General features: G+C 39.2%; 1 protein-coding gene across 1 annotated transcript in view; it reads right to left on the bottom strand.

The window, feature by feature from the left end:
* Positions 1-279: 279 nt before the first annotated feature.
* STMN2 (stathmin 2) overlaps positions 280-26,419 on the bottom strand; it is a 52,090-nt gene continuing 25,950 nt past the window's right edge. Inside the window, exons 2-5 of the mRNA XM_030839263.2 lie at positions 24,635-24,730; positions 20,705-20,877; positions 9,887-10,078; positions 280-1,608 (exon numbers count right to left, since the gene is read on the bottom strand). Coding sequence (XP_030695123.2) covers positions 1,549-1,608; positions 9,887-10,078; positions 20,705-20,877; positions 24,635-24,730 — 521 coding nt within the window. The 3' untranslated portion in view covers positions 280-1,548. The remainder of the gene's footprint in view (positions 1,609-9,886; positions 10,079-20,704; positions 20,878-24,634; positions 24,731-26,419) is intronic.

The raw sequence follows: 26,419 nt of genomic DNA, 5'->3' as shown, positions 1-26,419 counted from the left end.
AATCATCAGTCTAAACCTGTGGTATCTCCTTCAATTTTGAATGTTTTTTAAGGGGAACAGATTGAAGCCCTCTCCTGCTGTGTTGGACTGTCAGAGGGAGAGAGAAAAGTGATGCTTCCTGCTGCTCCAGAAGGGAAGTGAATCAGCAGGACCCTGGTTTCCTTCAAACTCTAATTACTGTCTTTGCTTCTGAGATTGCCTAAGGCAACGGCCACCCTTTTAAAATCTGAACTCCAGGGTCTGACACACGGAGGGGCAAGAGAACAGACCAAACCTGTATTAGTTCACAGAACTCCAATTCTTTATTAATCACAGCTTGCTCACAATGACATACAGGAAAATAGCACTAATGAAGAGTAAATATGCAGGCAGCAACCTTCGGGAGTTGGGAGTTGGGGGAGAAACGACTTCAAAACTGCGATAGGTACTTATGGTGGGTATCTGTTGATTCTCTCAGTTGGCACAAACGCCCTGCTTAGCCCCCTTGACTGCGTCAGCCCTCATAGATGGAGTAATATATATAAATATTTTTTTAAATAGGCAGGATTGCCTCACACTGGGGAAGAAAGACCAGCTTAAGTGAAAGTCCGCAGTGTTTTTGATTTTGTTTGCGTGTGTGTTTGAATGCAACAATTCAGTAGCATCATGTACTTGTACTATAGGTAAGAGCTTAAAATGAACATCATCAATCATGGCATCCACAAATAAGCCACCTGACACATTAATTCATTCCATCAAAAGAACTTAAACTAGAGAATAAGCCCACTTCATGAAAAGCGATTTCACGGCTGCTTGAACCATCTGGGTTAGGATCTGTGTTCAGCACTTTAAAAGGTTCAGCTTTTTGCTTCTACCCAGATTGATCTCAGATCTGTCTTTTTCGTCCATCCCTTTCTAAAGCCAAAGCACATTTGTAGCACATAATCCAGTAGAAGCAGAAGTAAATGCTACGAGTAGTGGTTTTTCTTAGCCTGGTTTTGTAGTTCTTAGGCAGTCAGTAGATTATGAGCGGACAAATGTGGTGATTTGTGTGGAGTTGTAATACCTGTGATCTAGGTATGGTCTCAGTCAAGTTCAGAGATTACCAAGCTGTCTAGGTCAGTAGGCAATGGTGGGTTTCTAGCACCAAAGACTGTCTATTGACCTCATTTTTCTGCTGGAATGAAAAGGGCAGGGAATGGAGTCAGACATGGGGAGCTTCAAAAAGAACAGACCTAGCAAATTCATTTGAGTGGAAAGACACAACATCAAAAGCCTGTTACAGGACATGTAAGATTATGAAATAACTTGCATAATGCAATACTTGTATTTTTTAACAAAAATGTAAGTATTTACAAAATAAGATCCAAGGTATTTTTTAAACATCAAGCAAAACATTCTGCAAAGAGACCGCATTGATTTTTTTTTATTTTTGATTCTGTTTTTTGTTTTTTATAATGAGTTCTTTTTAAACCATGTCATACATTTCCCATACTGATATCGCATGATCCATTATAATATAGGCAGGGGGATTTACTAATGGTGGGGCGTGCCATACCCTCCGTCGCTTCAGCCAGACAGTTCGACCTGGAGTTCCTTGTTCCTGCGCACCTCCGCAGCATGCCTCTCCTGAAAAACACCGAAGGGAGACGAGACATCAGGAGCCTCGCCTGGTCCACAGAGAATTAGGAGGCCCCGCCCACTAATTTGGCTACTATGCGCTTGACTGGAAGTAACCCCTTTTAGCGTCTACCTTTAGGAAATGTTCTCATTTCAAAGAAAGGAAAACGTGGAACCCAATAAGGGTCACATTACAGAAGATCATAGAAGACTAATAGTGTCTAAAAAACTTGTATCACTGTATTTGATTAAAACGATGAACAAAAGATCATATGATTAAGAGAATTTAAAAATTTTTAAAAATTTTTTGATTAAGAGAATTTCGACTATTAGGACTACTGTATAAATCCAGAGAATAGCAATACAATATCATCCTGTCTTCTCTATAATTTTGAACGGTGTTTTTCCTTTTCCCTAACATTTTAAGGGCTTTATAGTTGCCAGTGGACATTTTGGGAGGATGAGATGCAGGAACAAGACTTGTTGTATACTTCCTAAATTCTTAACCCCTTAGTCAAGGGCTTTCAAAACTTGAGTCCAAATGACCTCTCCAGTCTTAGCCTCCACCCTTCTCCTACGCCTGCTTGATTTCTCGGTTTAACGGAATTGTCTTTTTTTTTTTTTTTTTTTTGCGGTACGCGGGCCTCTCACTGTTGTGGCCTCTCCCGTTGCGGAGCACAGGCTCCGGATGCACAGGCTCAGCGGCCATGGGTCACGGGCACAGCCGCTCCGCGGCATGTGGGATCTTCCCGGACCGAGGCACGAACCCGTGTCCCCTGCATCGGCAGGCGGACTCTTAACCACTGCGCCACCAGGGAAGCCCCGGAATTATCTTTTCATGCACTTTTCAATGCTGGAGATTCCAAGTCTTCCAGTTCCAACCACCAGGATAGTAAACAGACTCTTTAATCCCTGTAGCGGTTGTCTCTTTCTCCGTGAAGACTTTCATGAGACTGAAAACGATCTCACTTTCCATTTGAAAACCTGCATTAATCTTCCCTTTTTATGTGGCAGCCGTTTTATTCTAACTTGTGCTTTGGTCATTTCTGTTCTTATCTCATCAGCTCTCTTAGGCAGATGCTTACTTAGAAGCTCGCTGAGGGCCAGGGCTGCATTTTCTCACTTTTGTTGCACTTGCAGGGCCCAGCAGGTTCTCTTGCACATAGTGCATGATCAATAGATGTTTATTTACGTGAGGATCTGGGGCACTAAACTTGATTTGGGAACTAAACTCTCTGAGAAGGGAGCTGATAGGAAAGGTGGAATTCTATTTTTAGTGCACAGTTCTGCCTTGGATGACTATAAGCACAGGGTCTTGCCTATCATAGGTGATAAATACGTGGGTGTTCAATTGAAACTGAATTTTTAAAATATTAATTGTTATTAGTATTATTTATTTTTCTATTTAGAATATTATTTATATTGCTATTTTACTCCCCTGAAGCTCCAGAAATTTCTTGTGGCTCTATAGCAGGGGTCCCCAACCCCCAGGCCACAGACAGGTACTGGTCCGTGGCCTGTTAGGAACCGGGCTGCACAGCAGGAAGCGAGCAGTGAGAGAGCGAGCGAAGCTTCATCTGTATTTACAGCCGCTCCCCATGGCTTGAGTTACCGCCTGAGCTCTGCCTTCTGTCGTATCAGCGGCGGCATTAGATTCTCATAGGAGCGCGAACCCTACTGTGAACTGCGCATGCGAGGGATCTAGGTTGTGCGCTCCGTATGAGAATCTAACGCCTGATGATCTGAGGTGGAGCTGAGGCAGTGATGCTAGCGCTCGGCAGCTACTGCAAATACAGATTCTCGTTAGCAGAGAGGTTTGACTGCAGAGACCATAATAAATCAACTGCTTGCAGACTCATATCAAAACCCTATGAGTGAGTGGCAAGTGACAGTTAAGCTGCATCTTACAGAGTAGACTGGACATAAGCAACACACTTCGGGTGTCTCTGTCTCCCATCACCCCCAGATGGAACCATCTAGTTGTAGGAAAACAAGTTCAGGGCTCCCACTGATTCTGCATTATGGTGAGTTGTATAATTATTTCATTATATATTACAAGGTAATAATAATAGAAATAAAGTGCACAATAAATGTAATGCACTCGAATCATCCCCAAACCATTCTCCAGCCCCCGCCCTGGGTCTGTGGAAAAATTGTCTTCCACGAAACCAGTCCCTGGTGACAAAATGTTGGGGACTGCTGCTCTATAGATTCCTTTAGTTCAGAGGCAATGATCTTGACCAGCTATAAAGTAAATCTTATCATGAAGCTCTATTAATCTCAAGTAGTCTCTGCTTATAGGTTCCTTATAATACTAAGCATTTATTAGGCGCTTAATATGTACCAGTTCTGCATAGGTACAGATTTTACCTGTATTCATTCCCTTGATCCTCGAAACAATCCTGTGATGGAGGCTCTATTCTGGTGCCCATTTTACAGATGAAGAAACTGAGGCACAGAAAGGCTAAGTCACTTGCCCAAGATCACAAAATTAAGAAGCAGCAGAGCTGAGACTCCAACCCAGGGAGCCTGGCTATACAGCCCCCATTCAACCACTGCTATGTAGCCTCAATGTGAACGTGAGGAGAAAATTTTATAGTTGTATGGAAAAATGTGTCTTTTCAAATGTAGGTTCTGGGAGAGGAAGGCATGTACAGCCCTACGTTTCCTTCAAAGATACAGAGTTAGAGTAAACAGGAAGTTGATTCTAGAGAAAGAGTTTAAAAGCAATTTTATTTAATTGGTTTAAATGAGTTTTTTGTCTGTATTCAAAAGCCATGAAGAGAAGAGGGAAAAAACATGTATAGAGAAATCATGTCCTGTCTGGAAATGTCACAGGGGAACTAGCATGAATGCAGCTGACTCTTCTTTCTTTTTGTTCTGCTATGGTGAGGAAAAAGATGCCATAAAATCTTTTTCTCATGCAGAAACTAATTAGTAAGACCTGAGCTCTGACAAAAATTGAGAGAAAGCCCAGACCATCACTATGTTAGGAAAAAAAACCAGCCTCAAGTCTAAAGATTCATATAAACTCAAATGTGTAATATAACAGGAAAGATTATAATCAGTACTATTAGGCTACTTTGGAGCACACTTCTTATTCAGCTCAAAATTAGTTGCAAAGAAATGGATTTTGCCACAGGAAAGAAGAAATATAATCTGTGAGCTTGAGATAACATGAAAAAAAAAGGAAATTTAAATAAATGCTGAGCTTCTGGGAAAAATATTGTTTATTTTCAGGCATGCTAGTAAATCTATTATTTGAAAACCTTACATTCAAATCATCAAATATATACTCAAAATTGTAATGTGATTTCGTATAAAAATGTGGGAGAATCAAAGGCAGATAGGCAGGGGGCGTGTAATTTTCAACATAGTCTGTTTTTTTTTTTTTTTAATCAGCAAAATGTTGGCAATTGTCAGACCTTGAGTAAGAGGTTACTGAGGAAGTTGTGATGCTCTGAGAAAGTGCATCAAAAGGTCAAGCCTATTCTTTGATAATATTCATTTCATTATTGAGCTTCTAATATTTGCCAGGCACTGTCAGACACGCTGGGTTAGACAGAGTGAAGCAGATCTAAATTTACAATGTTCTCTACAACTTACCCCCTTGCTCCCATCAATATAATAGTGCTTAAGCGCTTGTATGCAACTATTCTTTTGATATGCAAAAATGTGTAAGAGATGGTTTTAGGAAAAAATTCTGATTCTTGGAGAAAATGTGATTAGAGAGATTTCTGTACTGGAAGCGAAGAAATATGAGGTCTTTCTTTTACTTTACCTTTCAATATCCCCTTCACCTCACTAGGTATCAAATCTAAACAAAAGACTTGAACTAGATGACTTAGGGTATCAATTCCAATCCATGAAATCCTATTATATGAGTATTTAAATGCAAGATGAGATTCAACATCATCAGACTCCTTCTTTTTACTAATAGCTATGAGCTTGCAATGCAAAAGAGGGGTCAGGAGTGAGTCAGGAGTGCCGCAAAGCACATTTTCATACATGAAGATGACATTGGTCATGGGAGCATATCAACATCCAATGCCGCTGCCAAGTCTGCTTACTGTGCAGTGTTTTAGGATGGCCAAAGTTACAGCTTTAGCTTAGAATAAAAGTTTGGAGTCAAAAAGACATGGGTTCAAACCGAGACTCTGTGATCTGCTTAGCTTTGTGATCTTGGCCAAACGGCTTAACCTCTCTAAGGACCAGGTTCCTTAGATGCAAAATGGGGATGATAACAGTATTTCCTTCTAGGGCTGTAACTTGGATTAAATTCCATAGCACGTGTCAAATGCCTGGCCTACAGTGAGAAATCAGTGAAAGCTAGTTTAATCCTCTTTTCCCTTTCATTTTTCATTTATCAGACATATTCCATAGGAAATAGTTACACAAATAGCATTCGTGAATCAGAATGATAAAGAAAAAAAGTCACATGAGAAGCATGAAAGGTTACAACAGACGGAAGTTGATAATGGTTGAAATCTCTATCTAAAGAGTTATATATCATCAAAATCAACTCTTAGAAAAAGAATCACAGAATGTTACTCCCTGAAGAAAAAACATTTTTTATCCTTTCTATATCCAGATTATTTTGCCTATGTCTTTAGCCCTCATGCAATTAAAAAAAAAGGAAACTGTAAATCATAGCTAATGTGATATAGGTGTGGCTAACACAAGGAAAAAGAAGGACATGGAACTCCAATTTACTGATCCATTTCTCAGACAGGTCCTGGTCCACATTCAAAGGGTGTAATTAGAAGTACATTTAAATGTTTGATGTTAAAGTTATATGTTTAATGAATGTATCTATGGTCAAAATGATTATACATGCTTTAACTGATTTTTCAAAACTAGCTGTTCACTACAGTTCCTGGTTGGGTTTGACAAGAGAGCTGCTACGACCCAGGGTTCCAAATGGGTCAGGTGGTGGATTTTCTGTGGGATACTGTCTAGTGGGTTAGGGGAAGAAGCACACGTGGGGGAAGGAGAACGTGTCTCTTATCCTTTCTGTATGGCGAGGATAGGTGTTGCCTCTCTCTCTGTCTGTCTCTTTCTATTTTTTAGAAATAGAAACTCCAAGAATAAGAACATTTTTAATTTTACTGCAGGGTCAGTCATAATCCGCAGTGTAGTCATAGACTACAATTTTGAGCCCTGAGCATGACTATTCATGTCACTCAATTTGAGTGACTGAAACAGGTCAGACTAACGCAGGTCTTTGTGGCACAGGCATCTTTTTGCTCACACCCTCTTCATTTGATTCTTTTCTATATGATAAGTTGGAGTGTTGAGATGAAGTGCTAAGGAAACAGAAACGGAAATTTAAAAACAGTGTAACATTCAAAATTGTACTGAGCACAAAGCTAATATGTGTCATGTGTTCAGTAAATGTATCATCATCATTACAACTACATTTATTATCATTAATAATAAATGAATGATTAATAAACTAATAATCATAGGATATGTTCTCATATAGGAGATAGTAGAAATTGTGAGAGGCATGAGGAATCCTGGGAATAGAATAGAGAGAAAAGAGAGATCATGAGCTGAATTATGTATGTACGTATGTATGTATGTATGTATGTATTCAAAAATATTTATTGAGTTCTTCCACATTCTAGGCACTGTGTGTTCAGTGGTGAACAATATAGACACAGTACCTGCCCACATACTACTCACATGTTAGTGTTTTTATATTTTTATAGGTGCTCATTTATTCAAGAAATGAATAGTAATATATGTTAAAAAAAAGAGTGTAACATTATTGTTGAAGGAAGAAAGAACATGTTTACGGAACAAAAAATCAAAAAGATTTAAATATCATTTATGACAACATAACAGAACATATTTAAGAAGGCTTTAGCTCAGTGCTTTTCAACCCTGGCTAAATATGAGTGCTTATGGGTAAGCTTTAAAAATGCTGATCTCTGGGTTCCGCCCCAGACAGCTACATCAGAAGCTCTCATTTTAAAGAGCTCTTCAGTAAGTTCTAAAGTGCAACTGGGATTGATTTTGCTTTAGGCTTTCAGTCTTATCTAAAGGCTTTGTGCTAACATGGCTGGGACTCTGACAGGTCTGTGGGAATTCATCAGTGAATGACACTGAGGATACCATCGTAGCCACCATCGAGGGACATGCTCTGCTCAAATGCTCAGTTCGATTAACTGAGAAGGAGGGGGACTGAGGGCTGGGTGGTAGGCAGATTGCTGCAAAAGCTCACGTGGAATTGTATCACATCTCTTGGCTAATCGGTAGGGCCAGTGAGGGCTGTCAAAATGGTGGGCACTTAGTGTGGTCGCCTGATGACTATCTCACTAATAGATGTCATTTCAGTAATAATCACCTTTTGACGTGGGAGATTCCAGAAAAGCTTATATCGGCAGTTTCATGCACTTTCAGCGTAATTATTATTATTGATCCTCTTTTTAATTTCTAACTTCATTGCAGTAATTTCATTCAGAAAAAGTCACAATAAAAAACTAACTTTGTCTTATTTTAGGAAGAAGCATAGTAGTTTTAGTACATACAAACACATATACCATATGTCAACAAAAAATCTACAATGTTCTTAAAATACATCAAATGGAAGTAAAGTTAGTATGCTCTAAGGAGTATCTCCACTTTACTGAGAAGATAACAGATCTTGGCTGTCACTGGTCAAAGATTCTATTAGATTTGAAAAGTGTCTCTTTAGCTATGGAATACCAGGGAAAATGTGGCCCTAGAAATGATGTGGGCTGCATCACTCAGCACAGGATAAAATGCTGTCAGTTGAGATTTACATCAGAAAAAGCTACAAACCGCTAGTTCTCAAACCTGACTGCATACTGGAATCATCTGGAGAGTTAAAAAAAATATATGGATGCCTGGGTCCCACCCCTGGAGAGTCTGCAGCTTGATGCCAGGAATATTAAGCATTCCACAGGTTGATTATTTCCAGGACAAACTGTATGTATGCATGTATGTACGTATGTATGCATGTATGTACGTATGTACGCATGTATGCAGACATGCAAGTGTGTATGCAAGTATGTATGCATGGAGGGAGGAGACCAATTCTGGGTGAGAGTGAGAAGAGAAAAAAAGGAGCTGGCCAGAGGGGTGGGTGAAGAAAAATACAGAGAGAGAAATAAATTGCCCATTAAAATCCAGCACTTCTGGAAATAATAGTTAAATATGCAAATTTTATGAACTATTTTACAACTGAAATCAAGAAGGATCTGCTGTGTGTTTGACTATGTGTAATTTTAAAAAACAGTAATGCTCCTGGATAGCCTTGGATTGATATGTCTTTTTTTAATTTAATTTTATTTTTTTTAAATTTTATTTTATTTATAAGCAGGTTCTTATTAGTTATCTATTTTATACATATCAGTGTACATATGTGAATCCCAATCTCCCAATTCACCCCACCACTTGGATTGATATAAATCTTGCACTGGATATTAAAGGTCTAATTGCCAATCCTGGAATAAAATCAGCATGCCCCATTCCTAGCAATGCCATTTGCTTTTATTTTTTTAGGGCCTAGGATGAGAGATGAAGGTTGATTCACAATTATCCTGAGTAAAAGATACAGTGGTTCTGAGAGAATAATTTCTAGAGGATTTCCGGGGCTGTTCATCCTGACTGATGGGAATAGTTATATGTTCAGGTTGGTGAGAAGAAAGGCACTAGGAAATTGAAGGCACCAGAAAACTGAGTAAATGAAGTTCCCCTACTAGCTTTTAGTGTAGATTTTCCTACATGGAGAGAATGGGTTTTCCGCTGTTCATAAATATTCTGTCCTTTTCTGACAAATGTTTTTCCAAATGTATGGAAATATGTCCAAATATATTTTGACAAAACCTTTACATATTTATTATATATTAATTATTAGACTAAATATTAAATTTATTATCTTACTATATATTGTCTTTTATTACTGATTGTATGAAATAGTTAATATTTCCAATTTAATATTTTTCCAGTAGATGGGTTCCTAAGATTTGTACCGAAGTCTGTTATACATTTGAAAAGCAGGAATCAGCCTCCCTCAAACTATTCACCATTGGAAAAATCTGACAGAATTCCAGCTTTAAGTCCTACTCTCATTCTTCAACCATGTTGCAGTGCCCACTAAGGCCATGCTACCCCGGGAAACCCTGCCCATGGGGTTAGGTGCCTTATGCACCCGCAGCAGAGATTGATTAAGTCTCTGGTGCCTGGGCATTTGAGAGTTCATCTGGCCGTGTTGCATACGAATGTGTGCATCTGCTCAGGACTCTGTTATGATTACCTTTTCCTGCAGACGTTCAATAATAGCAGCTAGATTAGCCTCACGGTTTTCCTTAATTTGTTCCATCTTCAGGATCAGCTTCTCCTCTGCCATTTTGCTGAAGTTGTTGTTCTCCTCCAAAGCCTTCTGGAGGACCTCTCGCTCGTGTTCCCGCTTCTCTGCCAATTGTTTCAGCACCTGAGCCTCCTGAGACTGGGGAAGAAAAACATATCCATCTTAGTATCACCCAGACACAAACCTGGTGGAATAATGGTCCACTGATTCAAAACAGCATTCTTTTCAAATGAATAGTACTTCTAGCCTTGAGCACTGTTGTCAATTCCCTGCTCATCTGCGTGCCTTAGAATTCTCTATAGAATGTGCTGAGTGGGGAAATGTAGTGAGCTGAATTTTCAGCTGTGAGTTTTTTGGACAGATTGTTCTAGAAGAAGAAGCATTTTACCCTCCTGGTAGAGTTTTTGTTTTCATAAGTTGCTAAGCATTTATGCAACAGGGAATGCTGTAATTAATCACCTGATGGCAACATCCTTGGAAGCCTGAGGAAAATAGGTGAGGATTGGGGCACGTTCCCATCTTTTTCCTGCCTCATTGTTTTTGATCAGTTGTAGGCTGGGCCCTGCAATGAGCCTTTCAACTTTCCCCCAATTGTTAAATCCACTTTCTCATTTTATTCCATGCCCACCTCTGCTCTTTTTTTTTTCCATGCACCAAATTCTCTTAGGAGACTTTGGGAACAGTGCAAACTCCATCTCCATATGGCCACAGACAACAGAAAGTCCTTTTCCGGCCCCATCTTGAATATGCCAAGGCCGCCCAGGTCACCTGTGAAACCCTGTATTTGCTCAGTGATTACAGCAGAAACATCAGAAACCTGTGTACCCCACTCCTGCACGTCCCACACATTTTTGCACACCGTAATTCTCCTGCAGCATCAGGAGGCTATACGGTTCTTTATGTTAACAGTCAGAGGGGTGCTTGATAATTATGCCGAGGCCCGGTATCCACCCGCGAGACTCTGACTCTGCAGTTCTTTGGTAAGACACAGGAAGCTATATTTTTCATAAGCAGCCCTAGTGATTGTAATGCAGGCAGTTCACAGCCTACTTTTTGAAAAATGCACTGGCATGCGCTTTGGCATCAGGTCTGTGTTTAAGTGCTAACTGTGTCAATGACCCTGGATATATTAACATCTTTCCACATTCACCTTCTCCTCCAATTATGCAGCTAAGAGCAGTCTTACCCAATACTGAACTATCCAGGTTTAAGACTAAATTATTACACATCCATAGTTCCTGGGTAGTTCCTTGGGATCAGCTGGTCCTCTGAGGTGAGGCTTCAGAGGATTCATTGTAAATGTGAATATCTAAACAATGGTAGATCAAACAAACATTTCATGGGCTAAATATTGGTTACCATTAAAAACATTAATAGGAAGATATTTCAGTTGACGGCAGTGGTCGTGGGCCCTTACTGGAGAGATTGTGATGTATAAACAATACGAAGTCTGACAGGGAAAGAAACTTTTCTTTAGATAAAATTCTACAGGAATGGTAAAATCAGACAGCCTTAAGAGTCTTTGTTGATGTGGTTATTCTGAAGTTTATCAGGAATATGTCTAGTGACTCACTGGAGATTAAACAGACAGTTCTGGGAACCAGCCCCACTTCTTGTTTTAACCCCGTAATCGTTTCACTGACATCTTTAGTGGACCCATTTCATTCTTGCTTTGTTATAGCTTGCAAAAAATCTACTATGAAAAATGATAAAATGTTAACACAAAGTAAGTTCAAGATCAAATGGAGCCTTTCTGGAAAAAACATGAAAAAATATTTTCTAGTTTATTCATCCTCCTGCCTCTAGGTGGGGCTACTGGTAAAACATCCTACATGGATTTTGCTTATCTACTGCTACCAGGACTACTGAATCGTGACACAGGGAAAGAGAGACTGACAAAAGGTGTGTGTGTGTTTAAAGTTTCTCTCTGAGAAAAGTCTTCACGAAATTATTTTTTTGGCATATGCATAAAGATAGTAGCTATCTCGTAGGACTATTTGTCAGCATCAAATGAAATAATATTTGCTAGGGATTCAGCACAGTGTCTAATATGGAGGAAGTTAGTACTGAGCAAACGGCAGCCATTATTATTGAAAGGAAAACTCAAAACACTTGTGACAGGAGAGGACGGCAATTGAACCTCCTGCTACACCTAAGCTCAGATGCAGAATCTTGGTTATCTCACGTGTGCAGGATATCTGTTCACATTCCTTTAGTTATGGACGGTGAGCAGATTCAGGGGTCCTCGTGGTTGGTGACAGTCAGCCCTTCCTTAACTCTGTCCTCTCCACCAGCACACGTACACTGAATGGGGCTGTACTGCTAAGAATTTTCACGGTTAAGGAAGCACCACAAAGAAGTAAGAGGAAATGACTTTGATCTTTCATTTCAGAAAGTTCAATTCAATTTACATAACCTAAGTCCAGAAAACTTTTTGAGGGAGAGAAGTCTGGGTTATCACAAAACAAGGGTGCAATGTGTCCAAGAATTATGGATAAGATTGGGGCCTTAGGTGTCTCTTGTCATGGGCAGAAAACGGTGGGGCAGCTTCAGGAAACCAAAGAACACCAAATCAATCAAAATAAAGCAAAACAAAATTTTTCAAAATCCTCTACAGCAGTGCTTTTAGATTGTATTCCTCGTAAGACATGGTCCATCAGCCAAGGCTGCTGAAGCCAGTAGATACGTGAACTTTCTGCTCGGTATGTTAGTAAGTTCCTTTCCCCGCCTCTTTCTCCCACAGATCAGTGCTTCCAGCACTGCCCTGGATAGGATCTACCTGGATTTTTCTGTGGCCCTTTCTCGCAGAGTTACCGTGGATAGTTGTCCAGAAGCAACTGCGTCGTTTTTAATTTTCAGATGCTCAAATTAACTTTGGCACTTTGTGAAATCGTGTTGTAACTTGATGTTTATATTTGTGCTCTTAATTTTCTTTTGTGAAAGAGCCGAAACCAGTCGGGAGACAGCAGGGGAATAGGATTGAGAAGGGAAGGTCTTGGCATTGAAAGGGTAATAGAGCAATACATTCCTTTCCAGATCTCTTGCCTTGGTGGGACACATTTGGTCTGTGTGAACACAGACTCCCTCGGGGGCCCATAATCACGAAAGGAGGGAGGCCTATTGCATTTGTGGAGTGTGGCATTTGGCTCAGTTCGAAATGCCTCAATGAATGGCGTTAGTACTTTTGCAGCCACTGGGGCTAAATGAGATTACCCAGCCTAGGTGTCAAGTGCGTTCCTTTAGCACAATTAATGGGGTGAAACAGAAACAGAAGGCAGTACAGAACGTTCTCACGTGAGGCCGCTGCTCAATGATGAAGACCTGCCTAACTGGGCCAGGCCACCCTTCAGGGCCACTCCATGGAGCCTTTCCTTACGCACTGGTAGGGATTGTTATAACCACCATTGCCTCAGCTCATGCATTAGTAGGATCTAATAATTATATATGTTTCAAATATTTAAAGCTCAAGTCCATGCAAAAAAAATACAGGATGAGAAGTTGATTATGGAAAGAATTCCTCACCAAGAAAATACGTCTGCCTCCCTGTTTTGATTCTTCCTCATACGTACTCAACTCTTAAATTCTTCCATGGAGTTAACAGCCCTGAGGGCTTTGACCTCAGTTCCTAGGGTCTCTGGAACTCCACTGCTTCAGAGAGTCATAATTCTTCTTCCTTCTTACATAGCCTGGCCTCCAGATATCACCACCTATAACCTCTAACTTAGTTCCTGGGGAGAAATTGATTCTATGAATACAGCTTTAATCCCCCCAGTCACAGCCTCACGGGTCCTGATTCTAATATTTCTATCAATAAGCAAATAAGTATTTTATCCAGAAAACTGCCTTAAAACAGAAAATGAGTGTGAGGATGTGATATATAAAAGTAGAAGCATTTTCCTTCATTTCGGTCGGAGTAAAGTTTTTGCTACGTGGTCGAATAGGTATTCTTACTTTACGCCTTGTTTGGGCAGATTAGCAGAAAGGAATCTTGATCGACTTATAGGGAGGCTGGAGAGGTGGGATTTGCTAAACGTTGTTAAAACTAAATTGTTTAAGGGAAAAGAATCTGACCACGGAGGAGCATTTCTGAATAGCATGTACCTAATGTGGAAGGTCACTGAAATGCGGAAATAGAAAATGAGGGCATGATTCAGGTATAATGCGAATGTCAAGGCAAAGTATTTATAGAGCTAAGACATCCAGCATGATGTTCTGGAAGATGAAGAATATCTCCATCTTGCTATTGTAATAGCAGAGCCACAAGGATGGTGAACACCTATTCTGGGCATAAATTTCCTCACACTGAACTCAGTATCACTGAAATAATTACAAGAGACATACGTGAAGGGAAAAATAATGAGATGGTGAGAAGAATTATTGTACATTTAGAAACACTTTAACTATATAATTTTCCAAAGAGGTTCATTACCATTTCTTATATTACTGAGTATAAGCATTTAATTACTGTATAATGAAATGGAAGATAAATTTGAGTTAAGTGGTATAATAAAACTCATTTTACTTTGTGTACACAGAGGAGATTTAAGACTATATTTTAGATAGTGCTAGTTTTTATTTCTATGTGTTCTGAAGTATACACGTTTTTACCTCTATTTTCTTTTAAAGTATTTTTTTTGATATGGACCATTTTTAAAGTCTTTATTGAATTTGTTACAATATTGCTTCTGTTTTACGTTTTGGTTTTTTGGCCGCGAGGCATGTGGGATCTTAGCTCCCTGACCAGGGGTCGAACCCTCACCCTGCATTGGAAGGTGAAGTCTTAACCACTAGACTGCCGGGAGGTCCCCATACCTCTCTATTTCTTGTCCCTTTTCATCATTTGGATATATTTCTTGCCTTCTAGAACCATTTATCAGACGCTAGATCTCCTAGTACCTAAGTGCTTTTACGGTAGTAGGTTAGATGATGTGTCTCTAATTATTTGCTTTACTGTTAACAAAGAAAATACATTATTAACCCAGCTAAAGTCACAAATGAAGCCTTGTTAAATAGGATGATTGAGTATAATTATGTAAAACAAAAGGGTTTAAAATTCACTATGTGTTGAAGAGTCGGAAGTATAATAAGAAATCTAAAATGAGTGAAATCTAAACACCTTTAGAATGAGTCCTTCTGCCAGAGTCTGTAGTGCATTTACTGTGGTTACCTCCTAGGAAAAGAATCACGGGGGTGCTCTTCACACACGGGGAGAGTCTGTGGACCATATGTCACATTCTCTAAGGAGCAGAACGCTTCCTGAATGTTGAACTGTGAATAATCCAGCACTTTAGCTCATAATCATTGCTATACAAACCACCCCTCTTTTACTGGATTCGACTTTAGTTGCCATCTACAACGTGAGATGCCGACAAATGGAAAAGGTAAGTCTATCATGTTTGGTGACAAATGGTCCACTTCGAGGCCATATTATTAAAAATAACCAACACAGATTTCTTTCGGAGGTTCGATGACTTTGGAGTTGATGGTGCCAGTATTGTCAGTATGCCAATTAGAGTTTACTGGAGTGGTTTGAATAACTTTCTTTTTAATTTAATTGATTTTAGCATGAGATTTTATCAATATCATTCAATTCCTTAAGTTTTCGTCATTTTTTTTAAGAATACTAATTTTTTCAAGCCACTTTTAGTTGGGATGAACTATTTATATATCTGTTACCTATCAAACCACCTTTGTAATTTGATAACTAATATTTTAAAATGTTTAAAAATATTTATGAAATGTATTATACAGTAACATTTCAGCATCTGTGTTAATGAGAAGCTTTCTTTATGAAATCATGAGTTTGCTAGATCATCATCTCTGTGAGGTTGGAATTGGATGTGTTTTTACACGATAATAGCTGACACTTTCACAGCGCTTGTGATATGGAATAACTCTTTTAATTCTCACCATAACTCCAGGATGTAGGTCCTATTGTTAGTCTCATTTTACAGATGGATAAAATAAGACATAGTGAGATTAGGGACTTGCCCAAGGTCACACAGCTATTAAGTGGCGAAACCAGACTTTGATCACAGACATTCTCTTAACCATGTGTTCTTAACCACTATGCTTTTAAAGATGTTCTTAAACACTGTGCTTGTCTTGCCATATCACATAATTTATTGTCCAAACTGGGATACTTACGAGATTGAGATAATAATGATAACCAAACAGTAGGAATAAGCTGGGGTTGTCCTGGGCCAGCTGGAATGTATGGTTGGCTTAGCTCTGCTGCCTCTCACTAAATAAATGTTTGTTGAATGAATAAATGGATAGATGGATAGATGGATGGATAACCGAAGAGTTCATATCATTTCATCCACATGGGTAAGCTGCTGTATGGAAACTTTAATTTCAAATAATGAGCTTCAAATCTGACCTCATGAGGTAATGTGGTCTCATGGAGGTGAATACTGATTCTCGGAGATAATCAAAGAAGGAAGAAAAAAATCAGAAAAAGGACTTATTCCTTTTATAATAATCTTCTACAACTGATCAATGGAGCATTAATTCTGGTTCAAAGGAGCCTAACGGAGGAGCATTTAACGTAGTGATCAGATGGTCAGTGCTGCAATAGTATCAACAGATGGAGTGAGGAATTGGGGAAACTGCCAAAACATCGAACACAAAGTGAATTGGAGCCCACACGGAGATGAGTCAGTGACAGCCCTCCAGCTCTAGATCCAGCAGGCTCCAGCAGCACGGCCGAGGTAGGTCACTGCTTCCCAGACATGATCTCTAAACTCAGGTCCCAGAAGCAAGTCTTTCAAGGGTACTAATGGACGGGGAGGGGTCTCATAACCTTTTTGTTTTAAAAGCCCTATCAGGAGCCATATTTCATCTCTGTGAAATACCTCTGTGTCTATCTTAATCCTTACTTTGAGTTAGAATTATGTTAATTTAGTGAGAGAATGCTTATTTTATGATAATCAAAAATATTAATTGGCAGTTATAGATGCTTTGATTATAACCATGACAAAAGGAATTGATTAATACTTATTTAAATGTATTATGTTTGGTAGGCGGAATCTTTACAAACTTTTAGCTTGTAGGAAAGGAAATGGAACCAGGGCAATATAAGTGCTGCCAGTCACTCGGCTAGGTTGGACATCTGAGTATTTCTGAAAGCCTTTAGTGACTCCTCATTTCTTAGATAAAATAGAGTTTGAATACCTAACCTAGCATTGAAGGCCCTCCACAATCTCACCTCGCTACTCCCTACCCAAGGCCACTAGCCCAAACTACTGGTCTACCCACTGCCCTGAAAACACACTTTCTGCACTCTCACCTCTGGGTATCCTTAGTTCTGGAACAATTCTCTACATCTAGCACACTTTCATGTCTTCTCTATTTATCTAACACTATTTATTTTTCTAGTCACCCAGCTTTTTAAAGTAGATATTTCTCTGAACAGAGGCTGTGATTCACAAGGAGTGAAATGGTTTCATCTTCCCAATGAACTTCTTTTTCATTTGAATTCAGAGGCCTTAAAAATGCTACCTCTAGGGCTTCCCTGGTAGCACAGTGGTTGAGAGTCTGCCTGCCGATGCAGGGGACACAGGTTTGTGCCCCGGTCCGGGAAGATCCCACATGCCGCGGAGCGGCTGGGCCCGTGAGACATGGCCGCTGAGCCTGCACGTCCGGAGCCTGTGCTCCGCAACGGGAGAGGCCACAACAGTGAGAGGCCCGCGTACCGCTAAAAAGAAAAAAAAAAGCCTCTAACCTCAGTTCCTACCTCAGTCTCCCCTTGCTCCTTCTGCTCCCACCATACTGTCCTCTGTGTTATCTCTCGAATAGTCCTAGCATACTCCTACCTCAGGGCCTTTGCACTTGCTGTTCTCTTTACTTCAAACTCTGTCCCCCACAGAAGAGTCCCATGGCTCACTCCTTACCTTCTTGCCTTCTTTTCAAATGTTTTCCCTCACTATCTTCATGCTTCTTTTCAAATGTTCTCATATTCAAGAGGCCTTTTCTGACCACCCCATATGAATAGCACTTTTCGCCCCAGAACTACCAATTCTCTTTGTCCTGCTTTATTTAGTACCATCTTACTGGGTTGAGCATGTGACCTGGCACAGGTCACTGAGACTCAATTCTAAGACTTCTGTTAGAACTATTAGGAAAGAGAAGCTCTCTTTCTGCTGGAGTTGCTAATTTGTGAGAAAAATAATTTGAGACTGACTGAAACAAAAAATACTTGGTACTGAGACCAATTAGTTGCAGAAATAAATGATAAATGTAAAAAGAAATATTGAGCTCCTGGATCAAGCTGTTTTTGAAGCTGTAACCACTCTGAGGATTTTAGTTCCATACCCTCTTTTTGCTTCATTTAGTTGAGTTGGGTTTTGGTTATATGCATATCCTCACTTAGATAGTTACTGAGATATATGCACTTGCTAAAGGCTCTTTAAAGAGAATTAAAGAAGTTAAAGAATTCTCTTTAAAGAGAATTAACAGTTCTTCAAATGAGTGCTAATTAAGTCAGTACAACCCAATAGAAAAAAATCAATTAATGATTTCTTAAGCTGTCACTTTCTGTTAATTAGTTGTATTTTCTTCTAATTAAAACCCTAGTACCTGGACATAATCTATATAATGATTTTTTTGAAAATTTTAGTAAGAGCAGAAATGTGACGGAATACTGATTTTAAAGGGCTCCAAAGAATATTTTTCCTGGGTGTCGCAATGCTGGATTATTACATTTGTAAATGTCTTTTAGCCACGTGGCCAATTTCTAGTTAAATTCAATGGTTTAAATGTGTAATTGTTGATAATTTATTGTTGTCAGAGTACATGAATTTTACCAGAATCAGTAATTGGTTAACTCAGGGAATTTTATGAGAACATCCAGTTAATTTTGATCATCTCTGTGTTCTTTTTCTTTTAATAATTTCCTTCAAATTAAATATACCAGCAACATTCTGAACTATGATGTGAATTTTCATCTTTAATTTTCAATTTCAGGTCAGTTACTGACTTCTATTCAAGTCATGGCATCTCCATATGTCAACCTATGACCTCCACTTACAACTGTTAGCTATAAGATGCCAATGCTTCGGTGAGAACTTAAATTACCTTGACTGTAACATGCTGTCTACTATTGTAGTTAGTTATTCATATTTATTGGCGACAGTCTCGAAGGACTGTAACTCTGAATACGTTAATTCAGTTTTACTATGAGAAGAAAGCTATAAATGACAACAAAAAAATGATAAATATTTCTAAAGCAACTTCCTGTATGTCTGCTTGGGTTAGTAGCTTAGTTTCCTTCCTTTGAAATCCAAATTTATAACAACAGTAATTGGTCAAATACAATAAATAATATGTAAAGAAATACTCACTGGATGCAAAGAGAACTTCACCTGAGTAAAAACTGAAATTGTGATCAGAAAGTTACACAATATAAGAAGATTTTCCAACCACAAAGATGAAAACAAAAAGTATTTTTGGTTCAGAAAACTTAATCTAGGATTTATAATCTCTGAGCCTTGTTATTTGATGCTATAGTTATGTATGTACATATGTGTGAGTGTGTTTGTGTGTGTGTGTGCATGTAGGTATATATAAACACATATACATACACACACATTTGGGTTTGTTCTGCACTCCCTGTTAGAGAATTCAGTCTTTAGGAGAAGGACTATTTTCCTTTTCTTTGTAAGTATCCAACATAGAAGTGTTTAATGTATTGGCTAACTTTTTATAAACATCTAAATAAAATTTAAAAATTATTATAAATGCAGAGTTTCCATTTAAATCATGAGACCTTGCATGGAGCATATTCTTAGTGACTACATGATTCTAAAAATATATCATGATAAAGTCAGTGGAAAATACAACATAGGAATGAATTACCTGCAGTAATTCATTTGGGTTAATCAAGAGCGTCTCGATGGGATGAACTCCCGTAATCACACAGCTGATACGCACATATTCAGACATAACTTCTGTCTCTATGTATACAGTCTTAGGGATTTCTGTATGCCCTCCATTTTTAATACCCTTGGCTTTTCTTATTCAGCTGATTGTGGAAAATTAAAGATTTAGCTTTAAGAAAAAGCTCTTTACAAACAAGGACCAATGGAAAAAAGAAAAAAATGCTATCAAGGCTTAGAAATAGGTAGAGGAAGATACTCATATATTCCCGAGAGGGTTCTGATCTTGGATGAACCAACTTCAAGGACAGGGAGTGAGGCCTTGGGGACAGGGGCAAGCTTCTGGCCCTTACCCTGGGGTGAACCGTGTTTCTGGGCAGGAAATATCTCAGAGGGAGTATCTGGTGCTTTCTAGTTCCGAGGAAAACCATGTAATATGCTTTGGGGCAGGACGCAGAGTCTGAGAGCGAGGACTCACCACTTGGGCACCTCTCTCCACCACAACCCCTGGAGTTACAGTACCTAAGGCTGTGCTTTCTTGACAGCAAGGATAGGCTAAGGCAGGGAGGCTTTTATCAAAATGGGTCCAAGATGGGGGGAGGGCACTAGGGCACTGAAGTTCTTTCAGTGTCTGAGATGTTTGGTTTTAACTAGCCTCAAAGCAACAGTTTTTACTTGAAGTAGCCTGGATCTATGTCTAGAAGACCTACATGTGCAGGTTCAGGCATCATTGTCTCCTGGAACTTCTGATGGAAGTATGTGTGTGTGTGTGTGTGTGTGTGTGTGTGAAAGTGGAGGGGTTGGGGAGGAGAAGGGAGAGAGAAGAGGAGAGAGAGAAGGCAAGGAAAAGAGAGAGCAGAATTTAAAAACCTATGGAAAAAGTTACCTTTCTTCTTTCCTCTGCAGCCTCCAGTTTCTTCTGGATCTCCTCCAGGGACAGATCTTTCTTCTTGGGAGAAGCTAAAGTTCGTGGGGCTTCTGAGATAGGAGATGGTGGCTTTAAGATCAGCTCAAAAGCCTGGCCGGAGGCACGTTTGTTGATTTGCTTCACTTCCATATCTGAGAGATGAATATTTGAGAAGGTTAAGCACACAGAACACAGGCATGGGTTTACTAAAATACTTTGAATTCTGGCAATTAAAAGTAGCCTTGTTATTCTGGCAAAGATGAGTAAAATGCTGCATAGGATCATTTACTCTACATCGTTTGAACATATAAGACCTCTTTCTTTCGTATAATTATAGATATATTTTAACTGGATAAATATTTACAGTGTGGGGAAATTCAATAATGTCCATAGGGAGTTGAATCATGGTAGACATGCCCAGAAAAAAATAGCCTGAATCGATTTTGAACTAACTTTATTTTCCTTTTGAATAAATATGAGCCTCATATGAAAACCAAGGAACACAGATTTAGATTTATTTATTGTTTTGGAAATTAGCATAGCTGGAAACATTTTCAGATTACATAATGCGGAAAATAACCAAGTCCTCCAGTTCTCACACCTAATCCTGTGGTTAGAAATCACAGGAGCTGTGTTGGAACCGATGTAGCTCCCTGAATGGTTGGAAATACCTGCAGCAGTCAAGGCTCATGTGCAAAGGCATCCTGCTGGTTCCTGGTTTGCCCTTCAGTGTGTCTGTTGATCTGAGTCATCAAGCAGTGTAATGTCCACTCTGGGGAGGACACTGTGATGGGGGTCCCTGTCTTCAAGGTGCTTATAGTCTAATGAAGACAATAAGACAGGGTACCATGGTAATCTCTTTGCTTCTACTTTGTTGCTACTTAGAATGTCCTTCTTCATCATCCCTCAGCTGTAGACAGGAACCGGGGGAAGAGGCATTGTAGTAGGGGAGGGAGGGGACAACTTCTGCTTATCTAATTTATACACTCTGTACATTTTAAAACTATTTAAACTCAATAGCTGCATAATATGCATAGTAATTAAATGAGCAGAAACCTGAAAATGCATAATATAATTTACAATGTAATAAATTATAATGTAAAATAATAATTTATAATGTAAAATAATATCATTTATAATATAAAATAGAGTGATAGCTAGCACCTGCTAGGATATTAGTGTAATTACACAACTTACAGCTTAGTAAAATATACTGATTTTTAAAAGCTCATTGGACAGCTCTAACTTTTAGATGACTGTTTTTTATTTTGAACCCCAGACTACACCCCTCTCATTTCGGCCCCCCAGTCCTTGTTTTGTCCTCTAAACCCACCCAAAGTCAGGCCAGTCTCTGTTGTGCATCACGATAGTATTTGAAAAGAGTTATGATTTTCCATTTCAAATTTTTTCCCCAGTCTAAAGCATCCTCAGTGTCCTAAAGTGACACGGTTTCTAGATCTTTACTACTGCATCACTCCCTAACCTCACAGAGCTCACTAATTTATTAATGTCCCTTGAAAATTGTGGCAACCAAGCTGGCCAGGTCTCCAGGCTAGTTCTGACTAGAGCAGAGCAGAGAAGAATTATAAATTAGCTTCCATTAACGTTCTTTTAGCAGCCTGGTTAGTGCACTTTCAGTTTGTGGTCACGTAAGACCCCAGGTGAACAGGAACTGACCTTACTCACTTAGATCTGTGAATGCTAACAGATCATATAGACAAAGTCAATTCAGTAAGTATGTTAAAAATGATGTGGCTTTTTTCACAAATGTAAGAATATTTTAAATCTTCCTGAAGGCATCCAAATTTGTACTTACATCTTAAGTACAATTCTATAAAAAGTGTGTAAATTTATGGAAAAGGATTTCAAGAGAACAGAGGCAAATAAAAATCACTTATTTGATGAGGTGATGGGATTTTAAATGGATAGAGTTAGAGACACCGAAATCAGAACTGCCTGTATTTGCATCCAAAGAGTAAGCCCTGCTTACTAGGGTGTGATACTGGGAAGGTTAATTCACTTCTTTAAGCTTTCATTTCCTCATCTGAAAGATGGAGATAAAAGGCACCTTTCTCATAAGACTGTTGTGAAGATTAAAAGATGAAGGATACTTGTCCAAATTAATCAAATTATATACATTAAATATGTGCAGTGATTTGTAAGTTACCTCAGTACAGCTGTTAAAAAAACTAAATTGTAAAGGTGTCCCAAAAAAAGATATAAAGGGTACTCAATGCAAAGCACGGGCCATAGCACTTAGTGTTTATAAATGTAAATAATAATAATAATTAATTCTTGTGATAATATTTGTCTACAATAAACACTTCACATTATTACCTAATATAGAAAGAGAAGACAAGGTTAAAGACATTGGGAATTTGAAATTCTCTACCAGTTCTTTTAGGAAGCAGTTCATGAGCTATGTTGAATTGTCTATTTGACTTCTAAGGCTCAGCTTATATATAACCTTTGATTTTCGTTTCCCTCTCTCCAGTCCCTAAGAGGGCAGAAACCATCCCTGTCTTCTGTGTCCTACCAGTAAATGCTGCCTTAGCAAATAATCACACTGAGTTCCACTTACTGGTTATTCGTATGCTGTAATTCTCTTCTACTAGGCCATGAGTGCCTTGAAGAAGAGGCCTGAGCTGTATTCATCACTGGAGCCTCAGTGACAACACATGGTGAGATACAGTCTCAGAAGAAACATAGCTGGATTACTAGTCACAGCCACATTTAGCAGATTAAGGATAGGACCAGTGTATTTGTTGACTGAATGAACTTATACGAAGTAGGCGTGGGACCTGCATTCTAAAGAGAGTTTTGATTGGAAACCAAAATCTTTTTGCATGGAAGACATTTCCTTGTGAAACAGTTAATTCATATTTGTGATGCTTGTGTCATGGCAGAATCAGTTTGAAAGAAAAACATCTTTGAGTCCTGGAATATTTTCAAGGTATAGAAGGGGTTAACTGCCATAGATCCTTTCACCTTACCTTTAATGTATTTCCTTATACATGTGGAAAAGAAAATCGTTGTGAGCCAAACAGGTAGCCAGATATGCCTCAGCTTTTTCTACTACATATATAACTGCACCAAACATTTTGATTAAATGGACTGAATTACGTAAAAATGGTATTGTTGATAATGTCAGCTACCATTTTGAATGCTTACAAGAGGCCAGGCTCTATGCTAAACATGAAACCATTTAAACCCACAACACCACTGGGCGGAAGATATTAGAGTTAAATCGGGCTCAAAGAATCTAAGTTACTTGCCCGAGGTCATGCAGATACTGGCAGAACCAGGAAGGTAATCAAATTAAGTCGTATGAATCAGGATAAATCAAACCAAAAGGGTTTTACTGCAAAATAAGGTTCATAGCTAATGCCAGTTCTTTAGGATTTTCTTTTAAAATCCTCTTTATCTGGGGCTTCATAGGTCGGTTTTACTACTGGAACTTATTAGGTTGTTGACAGCACACACAAAATACGGGGATTTTATAAAGACTACACTAAAAAACTGTGATGGTGGTTGATTTTCTCTCCTGAGTTTTCTAACTACAAAGCATTTTCTTGCAAATTGTGATCTCTAATTACAGCTTAGCATATCATGTTATTTGCAAAGAAAAGCCTCGGACATATTGTGGTTGTTGACATGCTGGATGCGATGGCTAATAAGCACTCAGCCATGTTTCTTAAGAGACATTAATGTGCTGTTATTAGCATCAAACTCATACTGTTTTGAGCAAACGGCAATCAATAAGACCCATTAGCTAGACCCGGCAGGTCAATAGTAATATCCACAAAATATTGATTTAATTATAGCAGGAACTTTGAGACAGAAACAAATATATCCAAGCTTTGCCAACTGATCCAGCCAGCAGGGGCATTTCTATTGTAGGCATCTTACCATCGTAAGTATAGATGTTGATGTTGCGAGGTTCCGGGTAGAAGCAAGAGCAGATCAGTGACAGCATGGACAGCTCCTTCATTTTTTCCTTGTAGGCTGAAACAAAAGGCTCAAGATTAGTATCTATCATTTTCTGAATTTCCTCTGAACGTTTCTTTTAACCTGAGTAATAATTGTAGCCTCCTGAAGAATGAATGTTGCCAGGGACACTGCTCTCTTTCACAAAATATAAATGAACGAAAGATGGAAACGGACTCTGGGGTGCAGCTTCCTTATTACAGAGGACATAAAACACAAATTGTTGCAGGTTAGATAAGAAGTGAGAGAAAGGGAGCTAGAGAAAGAAAGGAAGGTAGAAGGAAATGAGATCCAGCAGGGTAGGAGGGAGAGACAGGAAGATACAGAGGAAGCAGAAACAGACAAAATGGGCAAAGAGAAAGGTCCATTCCAGTACATTTGCACGCAGGTCTGTTGTATATAAATCAGCTTCAGGAGGTGTCCTTTGCTGGTTGACCCTGAATGGCCACATACCCATTTGGAGAGTCAGAGAACTCACCAGGATAGTTATTAAGCAAATATTGATATATCTTGCAGGGGCCAATGTTGCTTATTTCTCTTCATCCCAAGTGCACTTTTTTTTTATCTCCCTCTTTCCACACACACCAAAAACCTGGACCTGAGATCTGATGAGGATGTCTCTTCCTCTCTGCACACTCAGTTTGGATGCCAAGCAGCTGCTGGAGTTCAGACCTTCCTCCCCCTTCACTCCCCCCACCCCCCCATTTCATTTTCCCCTTTGTCCTTCAAGAGGTCTCCTGTCTAGGCAACCTTAGAGGGCCTCTTACCACGTTGGTCATCACCGGGACAAGTGACGACCAGATGGGGATAAAGAGGTGGGATCCTCTCACCTTTGTTGGTTATATAATTAGCAAAATTAATAAATTAAGGAAAATGGAAGAAAAATAATAGAGACAATGTGCACTGACTTGTGAGAAAGTATAAACAAATGGTGATGTCCTAACATATTGAACCTCACAGGGGGCATGTACCTCTTGGCAGGATCTTCTGATCATTATGTAACCCATGGAAGAGGAGTACCTTGGCAAGGCGAGAATCTGCAGAAGATTGTTTGGGCATTATTGCCACGTGCATCTTTGGTTAGCCAGTAGGAAACAGATTCAGTATCTGGATGTTTTAGAGCTACCGAAATTTAGGTTGGGAGGATTCTAAGCGATCATTTAGTCAACTGTCCACCCATTGTGCCATCAATTTTGCAAATGAAATGGCCCACAGAGGCTGAAGTCATATATGGCCAGTGACAAAGTTGGGATCTCTGGATAAAATGTAGTAAATCAATGTGTCTTAAGATTGCCAAGAGGCTTTCTTCTAGCTCTACTTTCAGAATGAGATTCAATGTGCCAAGAGGGCTAGACATGCTTGCACACCGTTGAACCATACACAAAGACCAATAGTGTCATACTGCATATGGTTCAACCTAATACATCCAGAGCATCTCTCTAAAGGAATCTCCATCCCTATTTAGCTTATTTCCTTAAAATAAGCAACACAATTTGCCTTGTGCCAGAATAGTCCTGCCAACACCCATTCTGAGAGATTTTTACTGGATGCCTTTGGAATTTTAGAAGGCTGAAACCATATTTATTTGTCCTATGTGTCTATAAATAAAATTATGTCACTTATAAAGGTCCAAGCCTATCTTCACATGGATGTTCAGCGTGAATCACAATATCTGTCACATAAAAGCATTTTGTGGTTCAATGCATT

This window comes from Globicephala melas, chromosome 17 (genome assembly GCF_963455315.2).
Source record: "Globicephala melas chromosome 17, mGloMel1.2, whole genome shotgun sequence".
Taxonomy (NCBI): Eukaryota; Metazoa; Chordata; class Mammalia; order Artiodactyla; family Delphinidae; genus Globicephala; species Globicephala melas.
The sequence above is the reverse complement of the archived record's forward strand: the minus strand, read 5'-3'. Positions and strand labels throughout refer to the sequence as shown.